Source organism: Vidua macroura, chromosome 9, assembly GCF_024509145.1.
Source record: "Vidua macroura isolate BioBank_ID:100142 chromosome 9, ASM2450914v1, whole genome shotgun sequence".
Classification (NCBI taxonomy): domain Eukaryota; kingdom Metazoa; phylum Chordata; class Aves; order Passeriformes; family Viduidae; genus Vidua; species Vidua macroura.
In genome coordinates this window covers 4,935,926-4,956,585 of record NC_071579.1, presented here as the reverse complement: position 1 = coordinate 4,956,585, position 20,660 = coordinate 4,935,926, and the positions used below count along the sequence as shown (strand labels likewise).

At 50.6% G+C, this 20,660-nt stretch overlaps 2 protein-coding genes across 5 annotated transcripts in view; one reads left to right on the top strand and one right to left on the bottom strand.

Moving 5' to 3' along the window:
- Positions 1 to 184: 184 nt before the first annotated feature.
- Positions 185 to 7,594, top strand: TOR3A (torsin family 3 member A). Of its 2 annotated transcripts, none has more exons than XM_053984648.1 (6): positions 185 to 915; positions 1,276 to 1,389; positions 2,028 to 2,293; positions 2,861 to 3,036; positions 4,946 to 5,070; positions 6,191 to 7,594. In XM_053984648.1, exons 1-6 carry the CDS (start codon positions 606 to 608, stop codon positions 6,217 to 6,219), a joined length of 1,020 nt encoding a protein of 339 aa, XP_053840623.1. In that variant the 5' UTR covers positions 185 to 605; the 3' UTR covers positions 6,220 to 7,594. The 2 variants fall into 2 exon arrangements, with proteins under 2 accessions (XP_053840623.1, XP_053840622.1); XM_053984647.1 differs by having other exon boundaries at positions 190 to 915; positions 5,506 to 7,594.
- Positions 7,595 to 7,717: 123 nt separating this feature from the next.
- The window catches only part of ABL2 (ABL proto-oncogene 2, non-receptor tyrosine kinase), a 42,323-nt gene continuing 29,380 nt past the window's right edge, over positions 7,718 to 20,660 (bottom strand). Inside the window, exons 5-12 of one of the 3 annotated variants that reach the window (XM_053984644.1) lie at positions 19,876 to 19,960; positions 18,081 to 18,258; positions 17,319 to 17,503; positions 16,876 to 17,028; positions 15,973 to 16,062; positions 14,593 to 14,766; positions 14,164 to 14,280; positions 7,718 to 14,071 (exon numbers count right to left, since the gene is read on the bottom strand). In XM_053984644.1, coding sequence (XP_053840619.1) covers positions 12,381 to 14,071; positions 14,164 to 14,280; positions 14,593 to 14,766; positions 15,973 to 16,062; positions 16,876 to 17,028; positions 17,319 to 17,503; positions 18,081 to 18,258; positions 19,876 to 19,960 — 2,673 coding nt within the window. In that variant the 3' untranslated portion in view covers positions 7,718 to 12,380. The remainder of the gene's footprint in view (positions 14,072 to 14,163; positions 14,281 to 14,592; positions 14,767 to 15,972; positions 16,063 to 16,875; positions 17,029 to 17,318; positions 17,504 to 18,080; positions 18,259 to 19,875; positions 19,961 to 20,660) is intronic. The other 2 variants (XM_053984646.1, XM_053984645.1) reach the window with 2 other exon arrangements.

Below are 20,660 nucleotides of genomic sequence, written 5' to 3'. Positions count from 1 at the left end.
AGCATGTGGGATAACCTTGAAATCCTTTCCATTTCCAAAGCATTTTGGCCTTGGTCTCAGTTAGGATATCAGGATAACAGGCAGCAAACGCAGCTTGAACAGCCATGCTGCTCCCCCGCTGCTCCCTTGTTTTTATTTCTTCGCCTCTTATTTTTGTGTTCCCTTTGAAAAGACACCGACGAACAGCTGCCATTTGCTCTTGCGTCCGTGGCTGCAAAACCTCGGCCGAGCCTGGGCTACTTTAAAAACCAGATTATTCGCGTCCCCAGGCGCTCGTTGTGGTGCCGCAGCTCTGCGGGGGTGTCCGGGAGCCTCCCCGGCGCTCTCCCCAGCTCCTTCCCCTCCCAGCCAGGGCCGGCCGGGCGCGGGGCGGGCTCGGAGCCTCTGCTCGGCCACGGGCTCGGCTTTTGTCACGTCCCCGTGGCTGGGACGGCGACAGGGAAGCCGCGTCTGGCTGGGGCCGGCACCGCCCGCGGCTGCTGCCCAGCGACGCCTCAGGAAGTGAGATCAGCTCGGGCCGGGCCGGGCTGCGGGTCCCAGCGGAGCCGGGCCGGGCCCGCTCCATTCCCGGGGCCCGCTCCATTCCCGGGGCCCGCATCGCTGCCATGGGCCAGGCCAGGCTCCCGGCTCCCCGCGGGCTCAGCTGCTGCGTGCTGGTGCTGCTGCTGCTCCTGGGCGGCTCGGGCAGCCCCGGGACAACGCCACCGCCCCGGGCGCCCTGGGCAGAGGAGCAGGGAGCCGTCCCGGAGGGGGGACCCTGGGGCAGGGTGAGGTACGAAACCGTGAAGAAACATCTGGGAGCTGTGAGTGCTCTCTCCAAGCAGTATTGGCAGTACCTGGCGTGCAAGGTGTGGCAGGAGGGCTGCGAGGAGGAGGAGAAACAGCAAGAAGAGCGAGAGGCCAGTCCCATCCCAGGTAAGCACCTCGCTCTGTTCTCTCCCTCTCCCGTGCCCAGGAAGGAGCAGCAGGTCCGGACACCCTGCTGTGGCCCCGGTTCCTGTGGCGCTGCCCTTCCTTCCCGAGGGTTCCTGCCCCGGGCATCTCCCTCCTTGGCATTCCCCGGGATGAGGGGAGTGCTCTTGCACTTCTTGGGCATTGGAGCCCTCTCGAACCGGCTGCTGCCGGTTCCGAGCTCATTGTCCCTCCGCACAGCCAGGGCTGCCCGCAGGGACATGGCTGAGTGCGTGCACCTGAGAGAAGATTGCTGTAATAGGACTCAGCTAAGCCCAAAACGTAAAAAAGCCTTTCCTGGCACCTTTCTGCTCTCGTTTCCAGGCTGGGGCTTTCCTCTGGTGGGCCAGGATTACCTGGAGATCCTCTCTGCCTGGTATTGCAGTTTTGGCAAGTGCTGTGAGACAGGAGACTGCAGGATAATCAACAACATCACAGGTAGGGCTGTAGTGCTTGTGTGGCTTGTTTTGGGGCTTTTTTCCTGTTAAAGTGTGTTCTACAAAGTGATGTTAGTAAAGGGCTTTTCTGGGTAGGGTGCTGAGCTGTGGGAGGGTGAAGCTGAGCTCAGTCCTGTGTCCCTTCTGAAGTTCTGAGGCCAAAGATAATTTGTTCCTTACTGCACAGCATATCTGCTCCAGCTTGCCACGAGCCCTGCCTGCATCCCAGAGCTTCCAGGCACATATAGTGGGATCCAAACTGGCCCAGAAGCCTGCCCTAGGTCGGGAGGGCACACTTACCTGTGTGTAAGCCATGAGTAGATGTCTTTGTGTTTTGCTGTCCCTGAGATTCCTGGTATGCAAACCCTGTGCTGGGAGCTTGGGAGGGCCTTTGGGCATTGGTGCTCTCTGCAGCTGCCAAGCATCTCTGCCTTTTCCTAAAGAAAAAAAGGAGTTGGTGGAAGATTTGTGTCTTTTTGGGGCCAGAGGCTGATGTAGGCAGGGCACAGGCAGCCTGTGGCTTTAATGTCACTTCACAGTCCTCTTGGCCAGGCAGCCCTGCCACGTTTTCTCCTCTTACTCCCACCTGCAGTAGCTGTCCTGGCAGGTGGAGGCTGAGCTCATGCTCTCTCTGTGCAGGGCTGGAGGCAGACTTCAGTGGGCAGCTCCATGGGCAGCACCTGGCTAAGGATGTGGTGGTGCAGGCGGTGCAGGGGTTCCTGCAGAACCCACGGCCCCGCAAGGCTCTGGTCCTGTCCTTCCATGGCTGGTCTGGCACAGGGAAGAACTTTGTGGCTCGGATGGTGGCCAGTCACCTGTACCGGGACGGGCTGAGGAGTGACTGTGTCAGGGTGTTCGTGTCCCTCCTCCACTTCCCACATCACAACTACATGGACTCCTACAAGGTGAGAGCCAACAACACAAGATGGTCCAGTGAACTGGGCTGGAGTTCATGTCCTTCCCAGCAGCCCATGTGGGGCTGTGCCTTGGGTTTGTGAGTGAAACTACATCCCACAGCACTGGCTGGTTACTGCTGAGCAGTGCTTGTGCAGCCTCAAGGCCTCCACCCCTCTCCCACTCAGCCCCTGAGGTCAGTACAAGAAGTTTGGGACACACCAAAGAGCTGAGTCCTAGTGCCAAAGGGATATTCCATGTCATTTACTGCCATGCTCAGGAGTAAAAGCTGCAAGGAGGGGGGTTTAGGGGCAGGAAGCCATTGCTCAGAGACTGGCTGGGCATCAGTCTGTTTGTGGCAGGATGGGTGGCTGCCTTTGCATCACTTGATGTCTTTCTTTCCTCTTTCCTTCACTTCCTAAACTAATCTACCTCACCTCACTCATCTTCCTGCCTTTGCTTTTCCTGTTCTCTGCCCTGTCCTGCTGGGTGGGAGGAGATGGAGCAGCTGTGATGCCTGGCTGGGTGATCCCAGAGCAGCCCGGGGGCTCCTGACTCTCCTCGCTGCCGCTGTGCAGGCCCAGCTGCAGAGGCAGATCAGCGAGACCCTGCAGCGCTGCAGGCAGGCCCTGCTCATCTTCGACGAGGCTGAGAAGCTGCACTCCAACCTCCTGGATGCCATCAAGCCCTTCATGGCTCAACACGGCAGCAAGGGCCAGGTGGATCAGCAGAGATCCATCTTCGTCTTCCTCAGGTCATTTCTGGTCCCCTGAAGGGATGGGGAGGAACCAATTAATGGTGTTTATCCCCAGAGGTGTGTAATGCAGGGGAGGACACAGATGCTTTGTTCCCTCGTGGTGGTTGCCTCCATGTTCAGTTTTACCTATGGATGCTGGGCATCCTCCCTGGGAACAAGGCATCTGCAGGAGGAGCTGAGGTCCAGCTGAGTTGGGACATCTGAGCCAGAGTCTAGATTTGGAGGCAGGGAAGCACAGTAAGTTAACAAAGTGTCACCCTGCCCAGCTGAGCAGATGTCACCCTCCAGGGAGCTGAGCTGGGGCTGAAGGTCTTGGTTGGAAGTTCCCATGCACTGTTAGGAGCTGGAGAGTTCCCAGTGCCTGGCTGTGGCTGCAGACTGAGGTGCTGTGAGGCTGATCCTGGCATCAGCACAGCCTGGTTTAGTTGGTTCCTTTCCCAGGAGTTAGGCACATGTGCACCCCAGCACTGTCTCTGTGTGGGATGCAGCTGGAGGGAGAAATGGGGCATCTCAAAACCAGGATGTGAGGCAAGCATCTGACTAAAGTGCCCCAAAAGCATCTTGGTCCCACTTCAGTTTAGGAATTGCAACCTTGAGCTTGGCTCTGGCATAAGCTGTTCCCAGTGGTTGGAGGTGAGCAGAGCATTCCTCTTCCACCTCCCACCATCCAGGCAAGTGTTCCAACCTCCAAGCTTGGTGGTTCCCTCAGAGAGGTTTCCCTGCCTGTGGAGGACCTGTCTGTGTGCCCAGTCAGTGCCCATGGAACTCGCCACACTCTGGTCCCTCCTGCGTGTAAGGAGCCGTGGTGGAAGGGGCAGGTCCTGCCCTGTTGCTCAGCACGGGGTGGACGTGCTGCCAGCTGCATGGGGCTGACCTGGTGTCCTGCTTGGCAAGCCATGAAGGTCAGGAATGGACACTGTGTCAGCAAGCAGAGGGGAGCAGGGTGCCTTGAACAGTGTGTAATCCCAGGGCTTCCATCATTCCTGGTGGCAGTGTGTGACACTGACCTGCTTTAGGAGGGATGGCTCTGCCTCAGGGCTCCTGTGACACTGGCACGGTCCTACAGATGGGGTAGGACTGGCTGCCTGTCCAGCCAAAAGGGGCTGTTTGGGTTGGGAGCAGGATCAGTACAAGCTGTTTTCTCCCTGACAAGGGGTGGGGCATGGTGGGAAACAGTGGCGGCTTTCTAATTTTCCCTGCCTTCCATTTGGGGTCCAGAGCCTCTGACATGAGGATGGGATGCAAGATCTGTGCCTCCCCCTGCCTCTCTGCCTCCCACCCACACAAGCTCTGCCTCCACTGGTTCCCAGTTTCCCAAGGCATTCAAGGCTGGGGGCAAGCCCCTCACCAGTGCCTGGGGAGGGGGGACACTTTTCCTGGACCTGCTTTCCAAGGTGTAGGGCTGTCCTGGGACCCTCAACAGCTGCTAGAATCTTGCAAACCCCACCACAGAGCTGCTCCCATAGGTGTTCAGAAGAGCCCTTAGGTGGGAGCTTTGCCAAGTCCTCAGCTGCCACTTGAATCCCTGCCCTGGACCTTTACTTCCAGTGGGATTCCTGCCATGTGCTCTGCCCTTTAACCTGGACTTTGTGGTGGTTTGTTCAACGTTTGGTGTAGAGCCAAGTGTCACCTGCGAGGTTGATGGCTTCCCAAGCCAGGACAGGGGACTGAGGGAGATGGAGGACTCTGCTGCCCCTGGGTCTGAGCTGGCAGGATGGCAGACAGCTGCATGGATACCTATGGAAAGGGCTCTTTGGGAAGAAGGCTGGCTGTCCATGTGCTGATCCTAGACAGCAAATCCTTTGTTGCCAACAGAACTGCTGGGGCCTGTCTGCAGGGAAGGTGCTGGCAGCTCTCAGCAGTTCACCTCTGGGGGAAATCTTGAGTGACTTCCTTGTGTCCACAGCAATCTTGGTGGCAACACCATCAATGAGGTGGCCCTGGACTTCTGGCGAGCCGGCCGGGCACGGGAGGAGATCTCCTTGGAGCTCCTGGAGCAGCGGCTGCGGCTGGAGCTACAGGAGGCTGCAGGTAAGAGCTGGGCTTGCTCGGGGGGGCTGTGGGCAGGCTGCCTGCAAGGCTGCCCCTCTGCAGTGTCCCATGCACCATGTGCCACACAGGGCTGTGCCTGGGGGAACAAGCCCTCGCTCCACCCCAGCCCACGGTTGTTGATAATAAGAGCCCCATCCTTGGTCTCTGAGACAAGAGGCCTTCAGGCCCCCTTCAGCCCTAAAAATGGCTGGGGGCAAGAGGTAGCTCAACCTCACAGGGCACTGCTGAGGCTTCTCTGGGGCTCCAGGCATCTCTTGGTGTGACTCTTAGAGATGCTCTGTGCTCAGAGTGCTGAGCAGCTCTGTACAAGTGGGTCCCACTGGATGAGCCCCTTGGAGCCAAGCCTGGCCTCACAGAGGGATCGTGCTCTCAGGTGAAGCTTCTGAGTTTGCCTTGTCTTGTGCTCTGCTCCAGAGAACAGTTATGCCCACAGCCAGCTCCTCAGAGAGAACCTGATTGATTTCGTGGTGCCGTTCCTGCCTCTGGAGTATCACCACGTGAAGCTCTGTGCACGGGATGCCTTCCTGGCCCGTGGGCTTCCCTACACCGAGGCAACGCTCGACCAGGTGGCCCAGATGATGGTGTTTGTCCCCAAAGAGGAGAAGCTTTTCTCTGCACAGGGCTGCAAATCCGTGCCCCAGCGCATAAATTATTTCCTTCCTTGAACACCAGGGGGACCAGACCTGTGCTGAAGTTGGTTCTGCACTCTTGGAGAACTCTAGGAGCTGCTCTCTTGACACAGGGTCAGAGGCAGATGACCCAGCCAGGCACTTGCACAGGGACTTACCAGAGACTTAAACTCCCCATTACTCCCAGAGCTGTTGCAGCGAAGGAGGTGCATCCCTTACTCCTGGAATATGGGGACAGCCTGTGCTTGGCTGCTTTTGGAGCCTGTCTGATGTTCTAAGTCCCTTATTTTAGCTGGAGGGGTGATGTGGTTCTGCTGACAGATGCTGTTCCATGTGAGTGGGGACTGGGAATGTCCAAGTTCTTGGTTTGTTGCTGTGTGGAGAAGGGAGGGCTTGGACAGGCTGGTTCTGTTGGGACAGTGTGGCCGAAGCCACATCCCCATCCCCATTTTTCTCTGTCATTTTACTAGATCACCCAGAACTCTTTTGCTGGAGTTGAGTTTTTTCCCTCTGTTGCTCTCATGCCTGTCTACGGTGTCTGCTGCTCAGGGACCCACGGGCCAGGATCGTAGTCTGTGCAGGGAGAAAAAGACTGAATAATTTCCTCTGGAGATGCCAAATCCATAGCTCTCACCTTGGAGTGTCCACTTCTTCTGTTGTATGGAAGCAGCTGCGGGGATGAGGGGAACTTCTGCTGCAGTTATTTTACTAAGCAGGTTGGTGAAGAGCCCGTTTCCTTCACTGCGAAACCAAAAAACGGAAGAGAACTCTTCTGCCCAAAGGTGAAGGGCAGGCGAGGAGGATGGTAGCTGAAGCATCAGGCTGCAGCTGAACGTGAGTTTTCATGGATGCAGTAAAAGCTTGTTTTTTTTCCTTTTTTTGTTTTTCTCTTCAGTACATTTCATGCTGTGGCTTTTTGGCTGGTATCAGCATTATTATTATTATTATTATTATTATTATTATTATTATTATTATTAGTATTATCACAAGGGGCTGTTTGCTGTCGGGTACTCGCCAGGTGATAAGTGTGTTGCAGCAGCTCCAAAAAATTTCATCAGTGTTACAGGAATCACTCTGTGACCTCTGGGTCAAAACTCCCTTCCAACGGGGCTGTGCTGGCAAGGAGTGAAACATCCCCTGTCAAGGACAGGGCTGGGCTTCCCAGCCACCCCCACGAAGGGACCTTTGATCTATTTTAAGCTCTGACCAATTTTGCGGTGCCAGTGCTGAGCAGTGTGACCTCTGGGAAAGATTGACCAGGCAGACACGTCCGAGCCCTGCAGACTTTGAGTCCCTGCTTCCCTCCAGTCATGCTGGCTCTGTTATCTCAGGAGGCTTCACAGTCCAAGGCGGAGATGAGCCAGCTGCTCTCCCACTGCTCAGCTAGTGCAGGTGGCTTAGCCCTGCTGTGTGGAATGGACCTTTGGGCTGTGCCAGGATCAGGCATTTCTGAGACTTGGTTTATGGTTAATCTCAGGTGTCAGAAACCTGGGAACCATCGGGGCGTCGCCGCCAGCTGGGGCAGGGAGGCTGCTGCCTCACAGGACACAACTGGGTGTGTGTTTGGGCACCTGGGCAGAAAGTTCAGCAAGCTGTGTGCTGAAGGTTAGTAGCCAAAAGGTTGTGTGTGCAAGCCAGGATAACCCGGGATTTTTTCTAAATGTCAAGAAGTGTTCAGCTGAGGGAGGTGGTGGAGACATTGAGGAGGGCAAGGCAAGAGCTGCACTCCGCTGGATCACGAGCATGTGTGTCACATTTGGGTCAGCTCTGACCAGGCCCACAACAGCAAGAGCTGCTCTCTTACCGTGCCAGGGCAACAGTTTGGTTCTAAATAGATACTGCATAAATAAAGATACTGATTTTCTTGCAACCTGGTGGAATTAAATTGTTTCTCTTTTTAACAATTTTTTCTACCCAAATTCAAGAGCTTCTGGTTAGGACTGAACAGCTTCAAATATTCATTAAGGGAAAAAAAAACCACCCAGCATCTACTCAAGTGGTTTTTGCCAATAAAATATTGCAACCTTTATTTAAAACAAAATGCTAATTGGCAAAACTTTGTGGAACGACAGGCAAAGAGGCCCTTCCAAGGGCCTTATTTACATCACGTTTAACACTGTTCGCAGTTCACAGTCAGACGATAGTGAGAGAATTAAATTAGAAAAACAACCAAAATATATTACAGTAACAATTAAAAAACAAAAACAGTTGACAACACTGCTAAGAGTGATGGTGATTAACGTGATTCATTTCAATCCATTCCTGCCCTCAGCGAGTTCACTACTAACACAAACAGTGCCATGTGAGCCAAGCAGGCTCCGCCTCCCGTGCACAACAGACACATGGGGAAGAACGACCTCCTTTGGTACAGACATTGCTTAGCCTGGAGCTGTGAGAAACGAGTCAGTGTCCCAGAACCTCCTGTGGCCTGCTACCAGAGAATGGGCTGAGGGCTTTGTTCCACACTCCAGGGATGTGCAGCACCACCCCAGCAACCACCGTGCTGGACAGTGCCCTGGGAGGTTTCCACATGTGCTGCAGTTACCTTTAAGTCTCCCTGCCAGCTCCTGGTGAGCAGCAGGGCTGAGCTGTGTCACAGAGAAGGCAGCAGCCTGATGGCTTTCTAACCACCATTCTGTGGAGTCACTGGTGCCTGTCAGTGCTGTGGATGCCCTGGAGGAAAAGCCTGCCTCAGGTAAGTGTAGGACATGAGGGTTGGGACTGCTCTGTGGCTGCAGTGTAACCCACCCCACACCTCTGCCTGGTGGGGAGGGGCTGCCCTGTCTCCACTGTGGGGTTTGGTTCCCTGTGCCCCACAACTCCTGCAAAAACACACTGACAGATGTCAGCCTTCGTGTTTGGCCATGGTTCACAGACACAGGGCCAGTGGCACCCAGGAGAAAATCCTGAGGAGGACAAGCAAAACCTTCCTCTCTCCCTCCCTGCTTGTTCTGCATCAGCAACGCTGCTCCCTTCAATTCCCCTTTCCCACTGCTGAAGCTGATGCAGTCCCAAGACCCCGACTCCTAGCTCAGCTTCACCCCTGCCCACACTAATGAAGAACATGACTAAATCAAGTGCACCACTTGGGTTAAGGGTGTACAGTGCAGGAAGAAGAGAGAATTGCACCTGTGAGTCAGCTAATTCCCACAATGGTAGGAAGAGAATGTGGCCCCCTGAGCTCACTCTGTGCTTTGTGCTTGGCGGTACCAGGCCCGTGGGTGCCATTCCCATGGCAAAGACAACTGCTTTAAATTCTGGCCCACAGCAGTGCAAGAGAGAGAGCCCAGCTCCAGCTGTGCCCCCACATCTGTCTGACAGTGCTGAGGGGAAGAAATAACAGGACTTCTGCCTTGTCCCCTCCCCAAACCATGGAGCATGAAGTGCTCTTCACTGAGACAAATAATGGGGTGTCAGCACCCACACATTCCTTTGCACGTCTGGTGCCAGGCTGAAAACAGAGAACTGGCCACAGTGGAGACCTTTAAGGCTGAAGAGAAAGGCAGACCTAGCTAAAGGGAGAGGGAATGGTAAAAGTTTCAGAAGCAGCAGTGGAAGGAAGGACAACTGGATGGTAATTTACAGCAGAACCAGCTTTCCCAGATTCCTCTTGCTATCCTGCCAGAGGGCAGGGGAACATTGCAGTTTGGGAATCTGCTCCAGGGCAGCAGAAGTCCCAGCAATTCTGCAGCCTCCACTTTAGGGGGAAAAGAAACCCTGTCAAGTCAGCACTGCCTCTGCCACAATGTGCCTACCTGATGTTAGATGATAGGTAAGGGCAGGGAAAACCCTTCCCATGACAACAGGCAAATCCCCAAATTCCACCGGCCTTTGATTTTGCACCACAGGAGGGGTCAGCACTAAAGGGGCTCCTGTATTGGGCACAGGGGTTGTAGAGTCTCTGTGCTTGGAGATGCCCAAAAGCTGCCTGGACATGGTCCTCACAGGTGACTCTTGGTGGCCCTGCTTGGGAGGAGTGTTTGGACCAGGTGACCTCCAAAGTACCCTCCAACCTCAGCCATTCTGTGACTCTGGAAAAGCAGTTGGATGCTGCCCTGTCCCACTGCCCATCTCCTGCTGCGGTGGCAAGGAGAAAATGGGGCACCTGAAAGGAAGTGGGGACGGCCCACAGTGTTCATTGGGACACAGGTGCTTTCTTCAGAAAGGGCTGCAAGAGGGGAGTTCTAGTAGTTCTAGTAGTTAGAAATTCCATGTTGCTATTCTACCACTTTTGCTGCAGCTTTTCTGGAAGACTGGCATTTAGGGGAAAAAAAAAAAGTTTCTTTCAAAATACTCATCAGAATTGGGCAAAACTTTAAAATGTTCTGGTTAAGATTCCTTTCCCCTGGAATCCCTTCAGTTCCAGCCCCTTTGTCCCAGGCTGAGCAGCAGTACAATCATGGAACCATGTGATGGCCTGCCAGGGTAAGCAAGACCTATCCTTCTGCCCTGAAGAAAAGAGAGCCCCCCCACCTTCTAAATCCTTCTGATTGTTTGACAGGCCATGTGAAGCAATGCCACAAGCCACCTTCCCTTTGCAGGTCACCTTTCCAAAGGCAGTCAGTTTGGATGCACACCTTCCATGAAGATGACTGAAAGAGATAAGGTAAACCACAAAAGCCCTCAGTAAAGTCTAGGAGATTAGGGGTTGGTGCTCTGCCTGTGGAAGAGCCTTGGGACAGCCCTGAGGGCTGCAGGGGATCAGGACTTGCCAGCACCAGGGGTTGCTTGGTTCTTTTTCCCCCTCACCACTTCACTTACTGGGCTACAGAAGCTCATTGGTCCATTGTACCTCATGTGCTGCTCCTCTGCTGTGCCGCCACACACCCTGAAACAACTTTGCTTAGCTCAGACCAGTAATGAAATGAGGATTCTCAGCCCATTTCTAAAGATTTTTCCAGGCCTGTCTCACTATGCTCTGTGGAAAAAACAGGGACACTTGCTGAGACACCCAGCCTGCTTCCAAGCACCAACATGTGCTTCTAGACAGAAACAAAGTGCCCACCTTCTAAAGTCACACCTGTGCCACAGCTCCACTCGAAATGCTCAGACTAAAGGCAGCACAGCCACACTTGAAAAACAAGTTTAGAAAGCATTTCAGCCAAAAAAAAAAAAGACTTAAGGTGCAAAGCAAGTGAGATCCTCTATCAGCAGCAGTGTGAAGTGAGCAGCAGCATGCAGGTAAGCTGTATTTGGAGCCAGGTTTCAGGCCTGTTTCCTTTCCTTTCACAAACCAGCAACTGAGCTCTTCCTACATTTACACCTTGGGGAGTTGTGCATAGACACAGACCAGCTTTTTGAGGCCACAACAGTCTGCAAACAGCACAAGAACCAAGAATGACAATGCAAACCACTCAGCTGCTCTCATTCTGGGGTTGTTAGAAGGCATTAGAGACCCAGTGGGAACCCTTCAAGGCAGAGCCACAGCTTTTTGTTGCCACACCTCAGGCACAGAAGTGCACAAGTTATGGGCACATTCCCTACACCACAGCACAGGATTCTGGTCTAGCCTTTAAAATACAGGAATAAATAAATGGAGATACCTCTGGTGTTTCCTGTGTGCTGCCATACTTTATCACCTTGGGATGTAGAGAAGCTGGAAGCCTGTGAGACAGGTAAACACCAGAACAAATCCCAGGAATCTGGTAGTGTGAAGGGTTAGGGACAGGTCCAGGGAATCCTGCAGCAGTAAGGACATATGGTGGGCAGGCTGGGCTGTACTTTCTGGTTCTCCAGCTGGCCCTGCAGTGCTGTGACTGCTAAAGGAATGTGGAGAACAGCCAGGGGGGCAGAGCAGAGGCTCTGCCTTACCTACCATGGGTCCTCACAGTGATCAAACTGAACTGGGCAGTCAACCTGGTAACAAGTTTAAAACAATCTAGAACTTAAAAAAAAGGAAGAACCCACCCACCCCACCAACAACACTGGCAGGTTCTGCAAGAGCCCCAAACTACTCAAAAATGACCATCAAGCAGCACCTGTGCTAGACCACTAGAAATAGGTATCAGCTGAGTGAAGGCTGTGTGGTGGGAAGGGGGAATTCCAGTGGTAAGTATGCCCAGTATCCCTGACACTTCCAATACAATGACAATGAGAACATGGTGGATGAGGTGGACAGGAGGGAAAGGGGACAGTTTCATATATTAACTAATCTTGCAGTTCTCATTACAGCAGCAACAGTGCTGTGGAAGTTAAGCCATCCAGACCAGTGCATCCACCTCCAGCAGCTCTGAATACTGTCAGTGCATTAGACCTTTTCCCCAGCTGTACATGACCCCCCTCCCAAGCTGCTCCGGCTGCTCTGCCAGACAGCTGCAGCCACCCCAGGATTCTGGCTGTCACCACCATCCTGCCCAGAGGGAGAACCTGCCATGGGTTCTCCTGCCTCTGTAGGGGAGGAGAAGGAACTTTCTTTCCCTTGCCATACCAAGCAGATCAGCCTGACTAGGTGGGGACAGATCTTTGATATTCTGCCCCTTACAGCTTTAATCTATCCTCTCCATCCCCAATTTTTTGAGATGAACCTGTAAACGTGAGGAGAACTCAGTGATCTGAGGTACTTCACATACTCAAGTATCAGTCTTTCCTTTTGAAAGCATCAGTACAGAAAAACAGTCCCTCCCTCCCCGTGTGTGTTTCTCTTACCCAGATTGACAGTAGCTACCTCTGCACCACATCACTGATTTCTTGGACACATGACAATAAGTTATTAAGGACGGGGCTCGCCCCATGGATGCCAGCAGCTGTCGAGGACACCTGCAGCTCCTGCAGGCTGAGTTCCAGTTTGCTCACGGCTTCCCGGAAGGCAAATTTGTTGCGCGTGTGCGGGATGCAGTCCACGTAGCCTGAGCAGTAATCCAGCAGCTGGTGCCCCGTGTCCACCAGCTGGCTGTTGGGCGTGGGCTCGGCGATGGCGCTTGAGAGGAGACCCGCGCACTCCAGCAGTGCCTCCTTGCTGATCTTGTCTGCGGGGATTTTCTCAGCCGCCTGTTTGGTCTTTCTCAGCGCTACCTTGGTGCCGGCCGTGCCATTGGCCATTTTCACTGGGGAGGTGGAAGACGATGACAGAGGCACTTGGGGCGGAGGCATCACGGGCCTCCCAGATTTTCCACCAACAGGTGCTGCTGCTGCCTTCTTACTCCCTTCATTGGATTCCAGTCCGTGCTGCGCTCCCGCCACGCCGCTCAGCTCTTCTGCTGCATCCGAGCAGGCAGCTGGCTGCTGGAGGAGCCGCATCACCGGTGGTGGAGGTGGAGCACACTTTGGTTTTACCCGTCTGGGCCGGTCCCTGTCGCCAGAAGAAGTGACCTGATGCTCAGATAAGAGCTTAAATTTATTACCCTGAGAGTCTGTGCCAATGAGCTGCACGTCTGCTGGAGTGTGTTTTAGAGTGGGTGAGATTAGGACTGGCACTTTGTGGTTATGAGTGGTTGGAAGTATTGCTGCAGCCTTTACTGGAGATGACCACCCCGGCCTCTCGCCATCCTCAAGGGCTCCTTGTCGTGGGCCACTGTTTTTTTCCTTGCCCTTAGGAGCTGCCACTAGCCCTGGACCCTCCTTTTCTTCTGACATGGAGGGAGTTCGAAAAGGGAGTGCTGTGGCACCCCTTGGCAAGAGTTTTGCTTTTGGTCTCTCTCTGGTCAAAGCAGGGCCTTCTTCAAACCTTTTGGGAATCAGGTCACTGGCCCTCTCTGTGCTCTCATCGGGCTGGGAGGAGGTGGATACAGTCCGTTCCAGCTGAATTTTTGACCTCTGGGAATTTCTGGGAAGGGTCATTGCCATCCTATCCTGTTCTGGAAGCCCTGAGGACATGGAAGATGTAGAGTTTGACCTTGGAAAAGGCTTTGAAGCTTCTTCATTGCCAGTGGGTTTTCCTGCTCGTAAACCCAGCGTCTTTTTAATCAGGCGTGGCGTGAAGAAGCCAGTGATGCCCGACCACCCTCCACCAGTGCTCACAGCCCCAGCATTGCTGGGCCCAGTGCCCTCCTCGCTGTAGAAGGTCCTCTGTACAAAGCCCCCTCCGTAGCACTTGGGGGGAGTCAGGCTCGTGTCCTGCTGTGCGGGAGCAAAGGAGAACCCGTCCACGTGCTGCAAGGAAGCAACAGAGGAAAAGTTACCCGTCAGCTCATATTTCTTATGAGGCTGGTTCTCCATCTCCCGGAAGGAGCTGCTGCGCTTGGGAGGCGTGGGAGCATTCCTCTTCTTCATGAAGGAGCTGAAGAAGCCCCCTTTCCTGTCCCTGGTGAACATGGTCTCTTTGGCATCCTCCAGGAGGCTGCTGGGGGACTTGTCCCTCTGCTTGCGGGGCAGCGCGGGGGACCCGCCTGTTGGCTGTGTGCTTCTGAAGAAACCTGGGCAGGAGAAACAGGTGTCAATCTGGACAATCTAATTCCATTTTCACCTCCCTGACCTGCACTGGGTTTTATAGGCCTGGTGTATTTACCTGCCCAGGTGCTGCAGAGATATAATGAGGGAAGAAGCGAGCACTTGCATTTTATTTTTTCTTTACTTTCTTTCATTTCTGTATGTGACTTGTCTGTTGTCTGTACTGAGGAGGCCACTTTGGAGAGAGATCAGAAAAGAGTTGCTCTTTTCTTTCACTTTTAGCTCTTTTCCTGTAATTTTCTGCTCCTTTCCAAATACCCTATGTATAGGAGGAAATCTATTGCTGTATTTCGTTTTGAAGCTGTCCCTTAAAAAAGAGTAGCAAAACTGAATTTGAAAGAAAAAATACAATGGGATTTACTAAAAGAACACTGAAAAAACTACAGTATTTTCTATTTGCTAGTAAATAATTATCACAGCAGCACAAAGCATGCCCATGGTCACATTGCTCTTTGTTTCTCTGAGAATTTACACCCTGTGCCCACACCTGGTGCTGAGCTGGATGCTGAGTGCTCCACAGTGTCCTGTGTTCCTTCAATGTTCTCCTTGTTCTCTGCCTGTTTCTTCAGTGTTCTTGTTTTGGAGGGAAGCATGGGTAAGCGGGGCAGGTAAGGAATGATGGATGAGGACAAGGCTGTTCTTCCAAGCTCCTCTGCTACCTCTGTAAGGAAAAATATGGAATAATCAAAACAGAGACTAGCAAAGGAAGAGGAAAATAAAAAAACCCGAGTCTTTGCTGGAAACACAGACTGGCAGGAAGAGATCCATGACTGAGAAATACATAATTTATGGATTTAATCTTTGTTCAGATCTAGAGCTATTCAGGGTCAGACATTTTTCCTAACCATTTCAAACTCATTTACATTTTTATCAATTCAACCAAAAAAAAAAAAAAAAAGCAGTGGTAGGATCTGTACAAGGGGTCTATTAAAGGCTGCTCAAGAGCTAAAGGCAGCACTGCATGCATTTGCCTGTTTTCAGTCAAGGTGCGTCCTACTGATGCACCCCCAAAGTTTTGCCCTCCCTGGAATTTGGGTCTAAGTTGCTTTGCTTGAGGCAAAGCACTGCATCTCTCTAGATGAAGAAATGAAAATTACATGTCAACAATAGGTTAACAAAAAGAAAAAGAAAACAAATACAGAAAAAAACCCCACAACCTCCTGGCCACACCCAGCTTGGCATTTGTGTGGCCACTGGATGTGTCTATTATAGATCCTCACTGGTAAAATTCCATTTGGTGTGTTTTCTCTGTAGTAGGGAAGTTGATGGATCAGCTGCATATTTAATTTAAAAATTGAGCAAAATGCTCTGACATTTCTTCTTGTCTGATGAATAGTATCACATTTCTCACCAGTATTTACCTCCTGGTAGATTATATTTCAGACTTGAGCTGCACAGATTTGCTCCTAGAAGTAGCTAAGCAGAAAATCCAGAGATTAAAGCACACTTTTTTAAAAGTGGAGGCTGGTAGAATAATATTTCATGACCTAATTGCTGCAGTCAGCAAGGGACTGTGATAGGCACGCATCTTTCTCTCCATCACTTACTATTCCTCACTCTTCAGCCTGGAAAACAAGAGATTTCCTCTGATAGAGGAGACAATATTCTTTAAATCAGCTCTTTGGCATTTACTGCTCAAATGAAATGACACTGTTCCTTGCACTGGAACATGTCTGAAGTTGATTCAGTATTTGTGAAACAAGTAAGAAAATGTATTTATCCCAATTATGGCTAAAAGAATAAGGAATGAAGCTCCCATTTCAACCCCACTGCCAGCAGATGAGCCTTAAGGGCCCATCCATGAAACACAGCACTCTAGGGATAACCTCCAGTGCTGTTTCAGGAAGAAAACAACAGCAGCTCTCACCCTCTGAGATGCTCGAGTCATGGAACATGGTTTCAAAAGCCTGGTGGGTCTCAGCAAAGGAAGGTCGGTCTGGTGGGTTCCACTTCCAGCCTGCAATGCCAGAAAGCAGAGTAAGTCTCAGTGCCTGAAACACGGAGATGAATTTTTCTTCTGTCCAAGCAGACAGAAAGTAGTCAGACTCTGACCTACTGCTAAACAGGCTTTAGAGTCATTCACAGGTACTGATTCATGGCAGCAGTTAGTACCCTACTGTATCCTCAGAAAAAAATCATGAGAAGAAGGAACCAATTCTAAAAATCCTAGCTCTTTTCTGATCTCCCCTATCCCCCCTTTCTGAATTGTTTGGGCAAAGGACAATTCTGTATTTGCTACCCTGGCTGCTTGGACTGAACACATCTAGCCCAGTCACAGATAACTGAGTGTGTAAAGCTTCAGGCAGCATCCTGCTCCCATGCTCTTAATACTGAATTTCAGGCAGACCCTTCCAAAAGAAGGATGTGTGGACCTTCTGGGGGAAAGAGGAGGGGAGTGCCTTGATCCTAGATGGAGCTTGGGAAGTTACAGAAGAGTATCATGATGAAAAGTGTAATTTCTGTAGCTAGAAATCTGCACTAGAAGAATGTACTTTGGAAGCACTGTCTGCTGGTATCACCATAGGGTCTGGAAAGTGACTGGCATTCTGCTTGTTTTGCATTATGATCATATAAATTCCCAGCTTTTGAGCTTTTGTCAGCTTCCTTAAGGTTTTTTAAGCAGTAATATCCTTCATCATTCCCCACCTTCTTTGTTTCATAACTGAAGCCCACCCTAACTTTGGCATGCTGAGGATCAGGTATTGCTGTTAATTACAGATTCCTCCCACCTTCCCACGCTTTGTCCCCAAAAGTGGAAGAAGATACTCACATGCCCTCATCAGTTCATACACCTTGGGAGGGCACCCCTCTGGTTGCTCCATCCGATAGCCCTTTTCCAGCAGATCATACACCTGAGAGAGGTCAATGCCTGGATATGGTGACATCCCATAGGTAGCAATTTCCCATAACAGCACCCCAAAGGCTGCAAAAGGAAGAAAACAGAATTCCAGGTCATAAGTCTGCCCTTTTGTTGCTCATTAATATGTGGCCTTCAGTGCAGCTTGAAGCAGCATTGTTTCCTTGCAGGTATTTCAGGCTGGTCTACGTGGAGACATCACATGCTAAAAATGTTATTGATTCATGAAGTTCTGGCCTGGCATGTGACTATCTTCACAAGGGTTTCTGCCCAGGCCAGAAAGTAAGTTGTTGTCTGGACTGGCAGAAGAAAACCAAAATTAACAAGAAAAGGATGCTGAAGGTGAGTTTTCTTACCCCACACATCTGATTTGATTGAAAAGGTGTTGTAGGCCAGGCTCTCAGGAGCTGTCCATTTGATTGGGAACTTGGCCCCAGCATGGGCTGTGTAGGTATCACCAGTCATGAGTCGACTTAAGCCAAAGTCAGCCACCTTCACCACGTGGTTTTCTCCAACTAAGCAGTTCCGTGCTGCCAGGTCCCTGCACAAAGGAACAAAGGACACCACTACAGCAGCAGCAGGGCTTTTGAATGCAGTTTTGGGGCCCTGCTCCCCTCAATCAGGAAGTGCTCTCTGTATACAGTAGGTAGCAAGGTGAGCTTTGCCCTGAACAGTGTCAAAAACTGAGTTGACTTATTCTTAGGAGCAATGACGTAAATCTGGATTAGGATTAACTTTTTAAATTCTATTAATTTTTCAGTAATGGTGGCTGTTACGGTGCCAAGTTTATGTTTCCTGAGGATAGGATGGGATCAGCAGCTCATCACACTGTGGTAACAGGCTTATGGCACAGCGTTTTCTGCATTTAAACAGGGCTTTGGATGGGCACTGTCTGCACACAGGTGATACCAGGCAGTTGGGCACAAGATTGCTATGAAAGTCCTGGGGAGAAGCTATTGCAAGACAGTACTGAAGCCAACACAGCCAATGGATAAGCCAGTGCGAATCCCAACCGTGGAAGAAACCTCCTCAAAAGCTGGAATTCCCAGCCCATCATTCTGGTGGCCTGTTTATCATTGCAATCTGAATCTGTACCAGCTCAACATGACTTCACCCACCTGTGGATGAAGTTCTTCTTCTCCAGGTACTCCATGGCAGAGGAGATCTGGGTGGCCATGTAGAGCAGCACAACAGCGCTGACCTCCTCGCGGTTACACTCGCGCAGGTAGTCCAGCAGGTTCCCGTAGGGCATGTACTCTGTCACGATGTAAAAGGGGGGCTCCAGGGTGCACACACCTGCCAGGGAGGAGCAGGCAGCATGTGAATAAAGCTTCCTTTTCTCACCACTGTTCCTGATTTAACAGCCATTTATTTGTGTACCATTGCATTTTGTACCACTGAGTGTTTTTCTGGGAAAGTGAAGACTTCCATGAACAAGACCAGGTCAGTGCAGCCCAAACTCAGAGTTTCTGTCTGTTTTTCTCTCCATGCACTTTATGAATAGAGAGAAACATGTCTATAAAAGCACCACTATTCCTATCTAATATTCATGAAACAGTAGTTCTGTTCTTTGAAAGGTTACAGAAAGAAAAAGGAGAATTATGAACATGCAGTTTGCTTTTCTTCCCCCCTCTGCCTTCATAAAGCTGAAGACTGGCCAACTGGAAGCAGGTACCTGTCAGCTGGCAAGATTTCCAGACTGAAATGTCACTACAGAGTAATGTGAAGCACTCCCATGTGCTGGGTAAGGAATCAGCACGGTGGGACCTGCTCCTAGAGCAGCATTCTCACACATTCCTGGGATGACTCCTTGCTACAGTCACTGTACAAAGCATGTCAAGGCGGAGAAGGAGAGCAACAGGATACTCTTGTCACAGCTCTGGGACACCCGCTGCAGCTCTTTACACATTCAGGAGTAAAGCACTGTGCATCAGAAAGAGTAAAAATGCAGCTCTCTGATGACAAAACTCTGAGCCCTGCTCCTGGAACCAGACAGGACTGGCACACACTTCATCTGTGCCCTTTTTAAAAAATGGGTACAGAACAGTTGCCATTAGTAAAAGCCTTCACATTCTGCACATTTCTTCTCTCATCCTAGGCTTGGCTTGACAGCTCTGCTTCTGAAAGTGTCAGAAATCCAGAGGCAATTAAACACTAGTAAAGGTTTAGGGTGTCTTCTTAAGAATCTTTGTGCATGTAGATTTAACAGCTATGAAAAGTATTTAATAATGGTCATCATATCATGCATCTGCCAGTGAGACAACAGGGCAGAGTCACGATGTAAAGCCTGCGGATTTTTTCCAGTCCTGAGTTATTTGATCTCATGTACTTATTTGGTGATACACAGAGTTCCTCACAGCAACAGCAATCTGGTGTCTTCTGCCTAATTATGGACTAATTTGTTCTTTTCAATGCAGCCTTTTCTGTAAATGTCTCTGATTTGAGAAGTATGGAGAATGGTATTTGTTGTGCTTCCAACAGAATTTTTCATTTCACTTTAAATTTTCTTACAATTTTTTCCTGTTCTTTCAGAAAAATAAGCCACAGAAAATGATTTGTAAATCTGATTTAACAGAGCAGAGAAGGAATCTGAACCTGATCACTGAACCCTGGAGCATGTTTAAGGCCAAGGACATAAACCAGCAGGAGGATGATATTGCAAACTTTTATGTAACAGTTGTGCCTCAACAGCAAAGGTCTACTAATGTAAGTGACTGTATTTGATGTTTTATTTAAAATTAAGTGTCTCTTAGCTCCAGTATTACATAAAGCTGTCAAACATACCACCCCATAACCTGACCTGATTCATAAAGTTATATAAATACAGAAAAGCTGCCACTGCATTTAAACCAGGCAAGTTTCTGTCAAAATGAAGACTAAGTAAGAACACAAAGAGCAAAGCATTTCACGCACCTAACAACTGCACTAGATTTGGATGCTTGATCTCCTTCATCACAGCAGCTTCTTTCAAGAACTCTTCCACCTCCATGGTATCTTCCTAGACAGACAGAGAAGCAAAAGAAGGGAACATTTACCTTCATGACCAAGGTCTGGTTAACACCACACATCCTGTTGAATATAAATGATGGCATCTTTGTCTCCATTCTGCTGTTTTGGCTTTTACCAAAGCAAACAGTAACAGACCTAAACAGGTGCCTGGCTGTCCTGCAGACCCATCTGCAGTACTCCGGCAGGGCCAGGCTTGCTCATTTGGTAGCTGTTATGGCTGGTGAGAGGAAGACTCTCAAGATCAATGACTTAGCTCCCCTATATAGCTATAAAAATTAACTTATTCAGGGGCCACTTAGAATTGCAGTTGTTAATGTTGAAACAAACAAGGTTTTGAAAAGCAAGAGAAATGGAGAAGCTGATTTTTTTCAGGAGTGGAGGACAGCTTATAGAAGGTATTTTCTACATCTTTAATTTCTTAAAGCCTCCACATCTCCTCTAGAGGAAGGGAAGTTGGGTTTGTAACCATTTCTATTGGTCTGACTTGGACATGCAACTCCTGCTGGGCCAAAATTCCAGTTTGTTTCTAAGCCACGTGCACTGGTGTAAGTTTGATAGTGTCACTTTGATCTGCAAAGCTATTCCCAAGCACGGATTTTATGCAGATCAGCACACTCCATTCTGATGTTTGTATCACGAGGTGAAGTTGAGAACATTATAATTTCCTTACTCGTGTCATAAACAGTGAC

Bases quoted from the DNA above. Each gene is read 5' to 3' on its own strand.
- TOR3A (XM_053984647.1), top strand. From the start codon at position 606: ATGGGCCAGGCCAGGCTCCCGGCTCCCCGCGGGCTCAGCTGCTGCGTG. The intron at 916-1,275 runs GTAAGCACCTCG...TCTCGTTTCCAG, and splicing joins AGAGGCCAGTCCCATCCCAG to GCTGGGGCTTTCCTCTGGTG. The intron at 1,390-2,027 runs GTAGGGCTGTAG...CTCTCTGTGCAG, and splicing joins GATAATCAACAACATCACAG to GGCTGGAGGCAGACTTCAGT.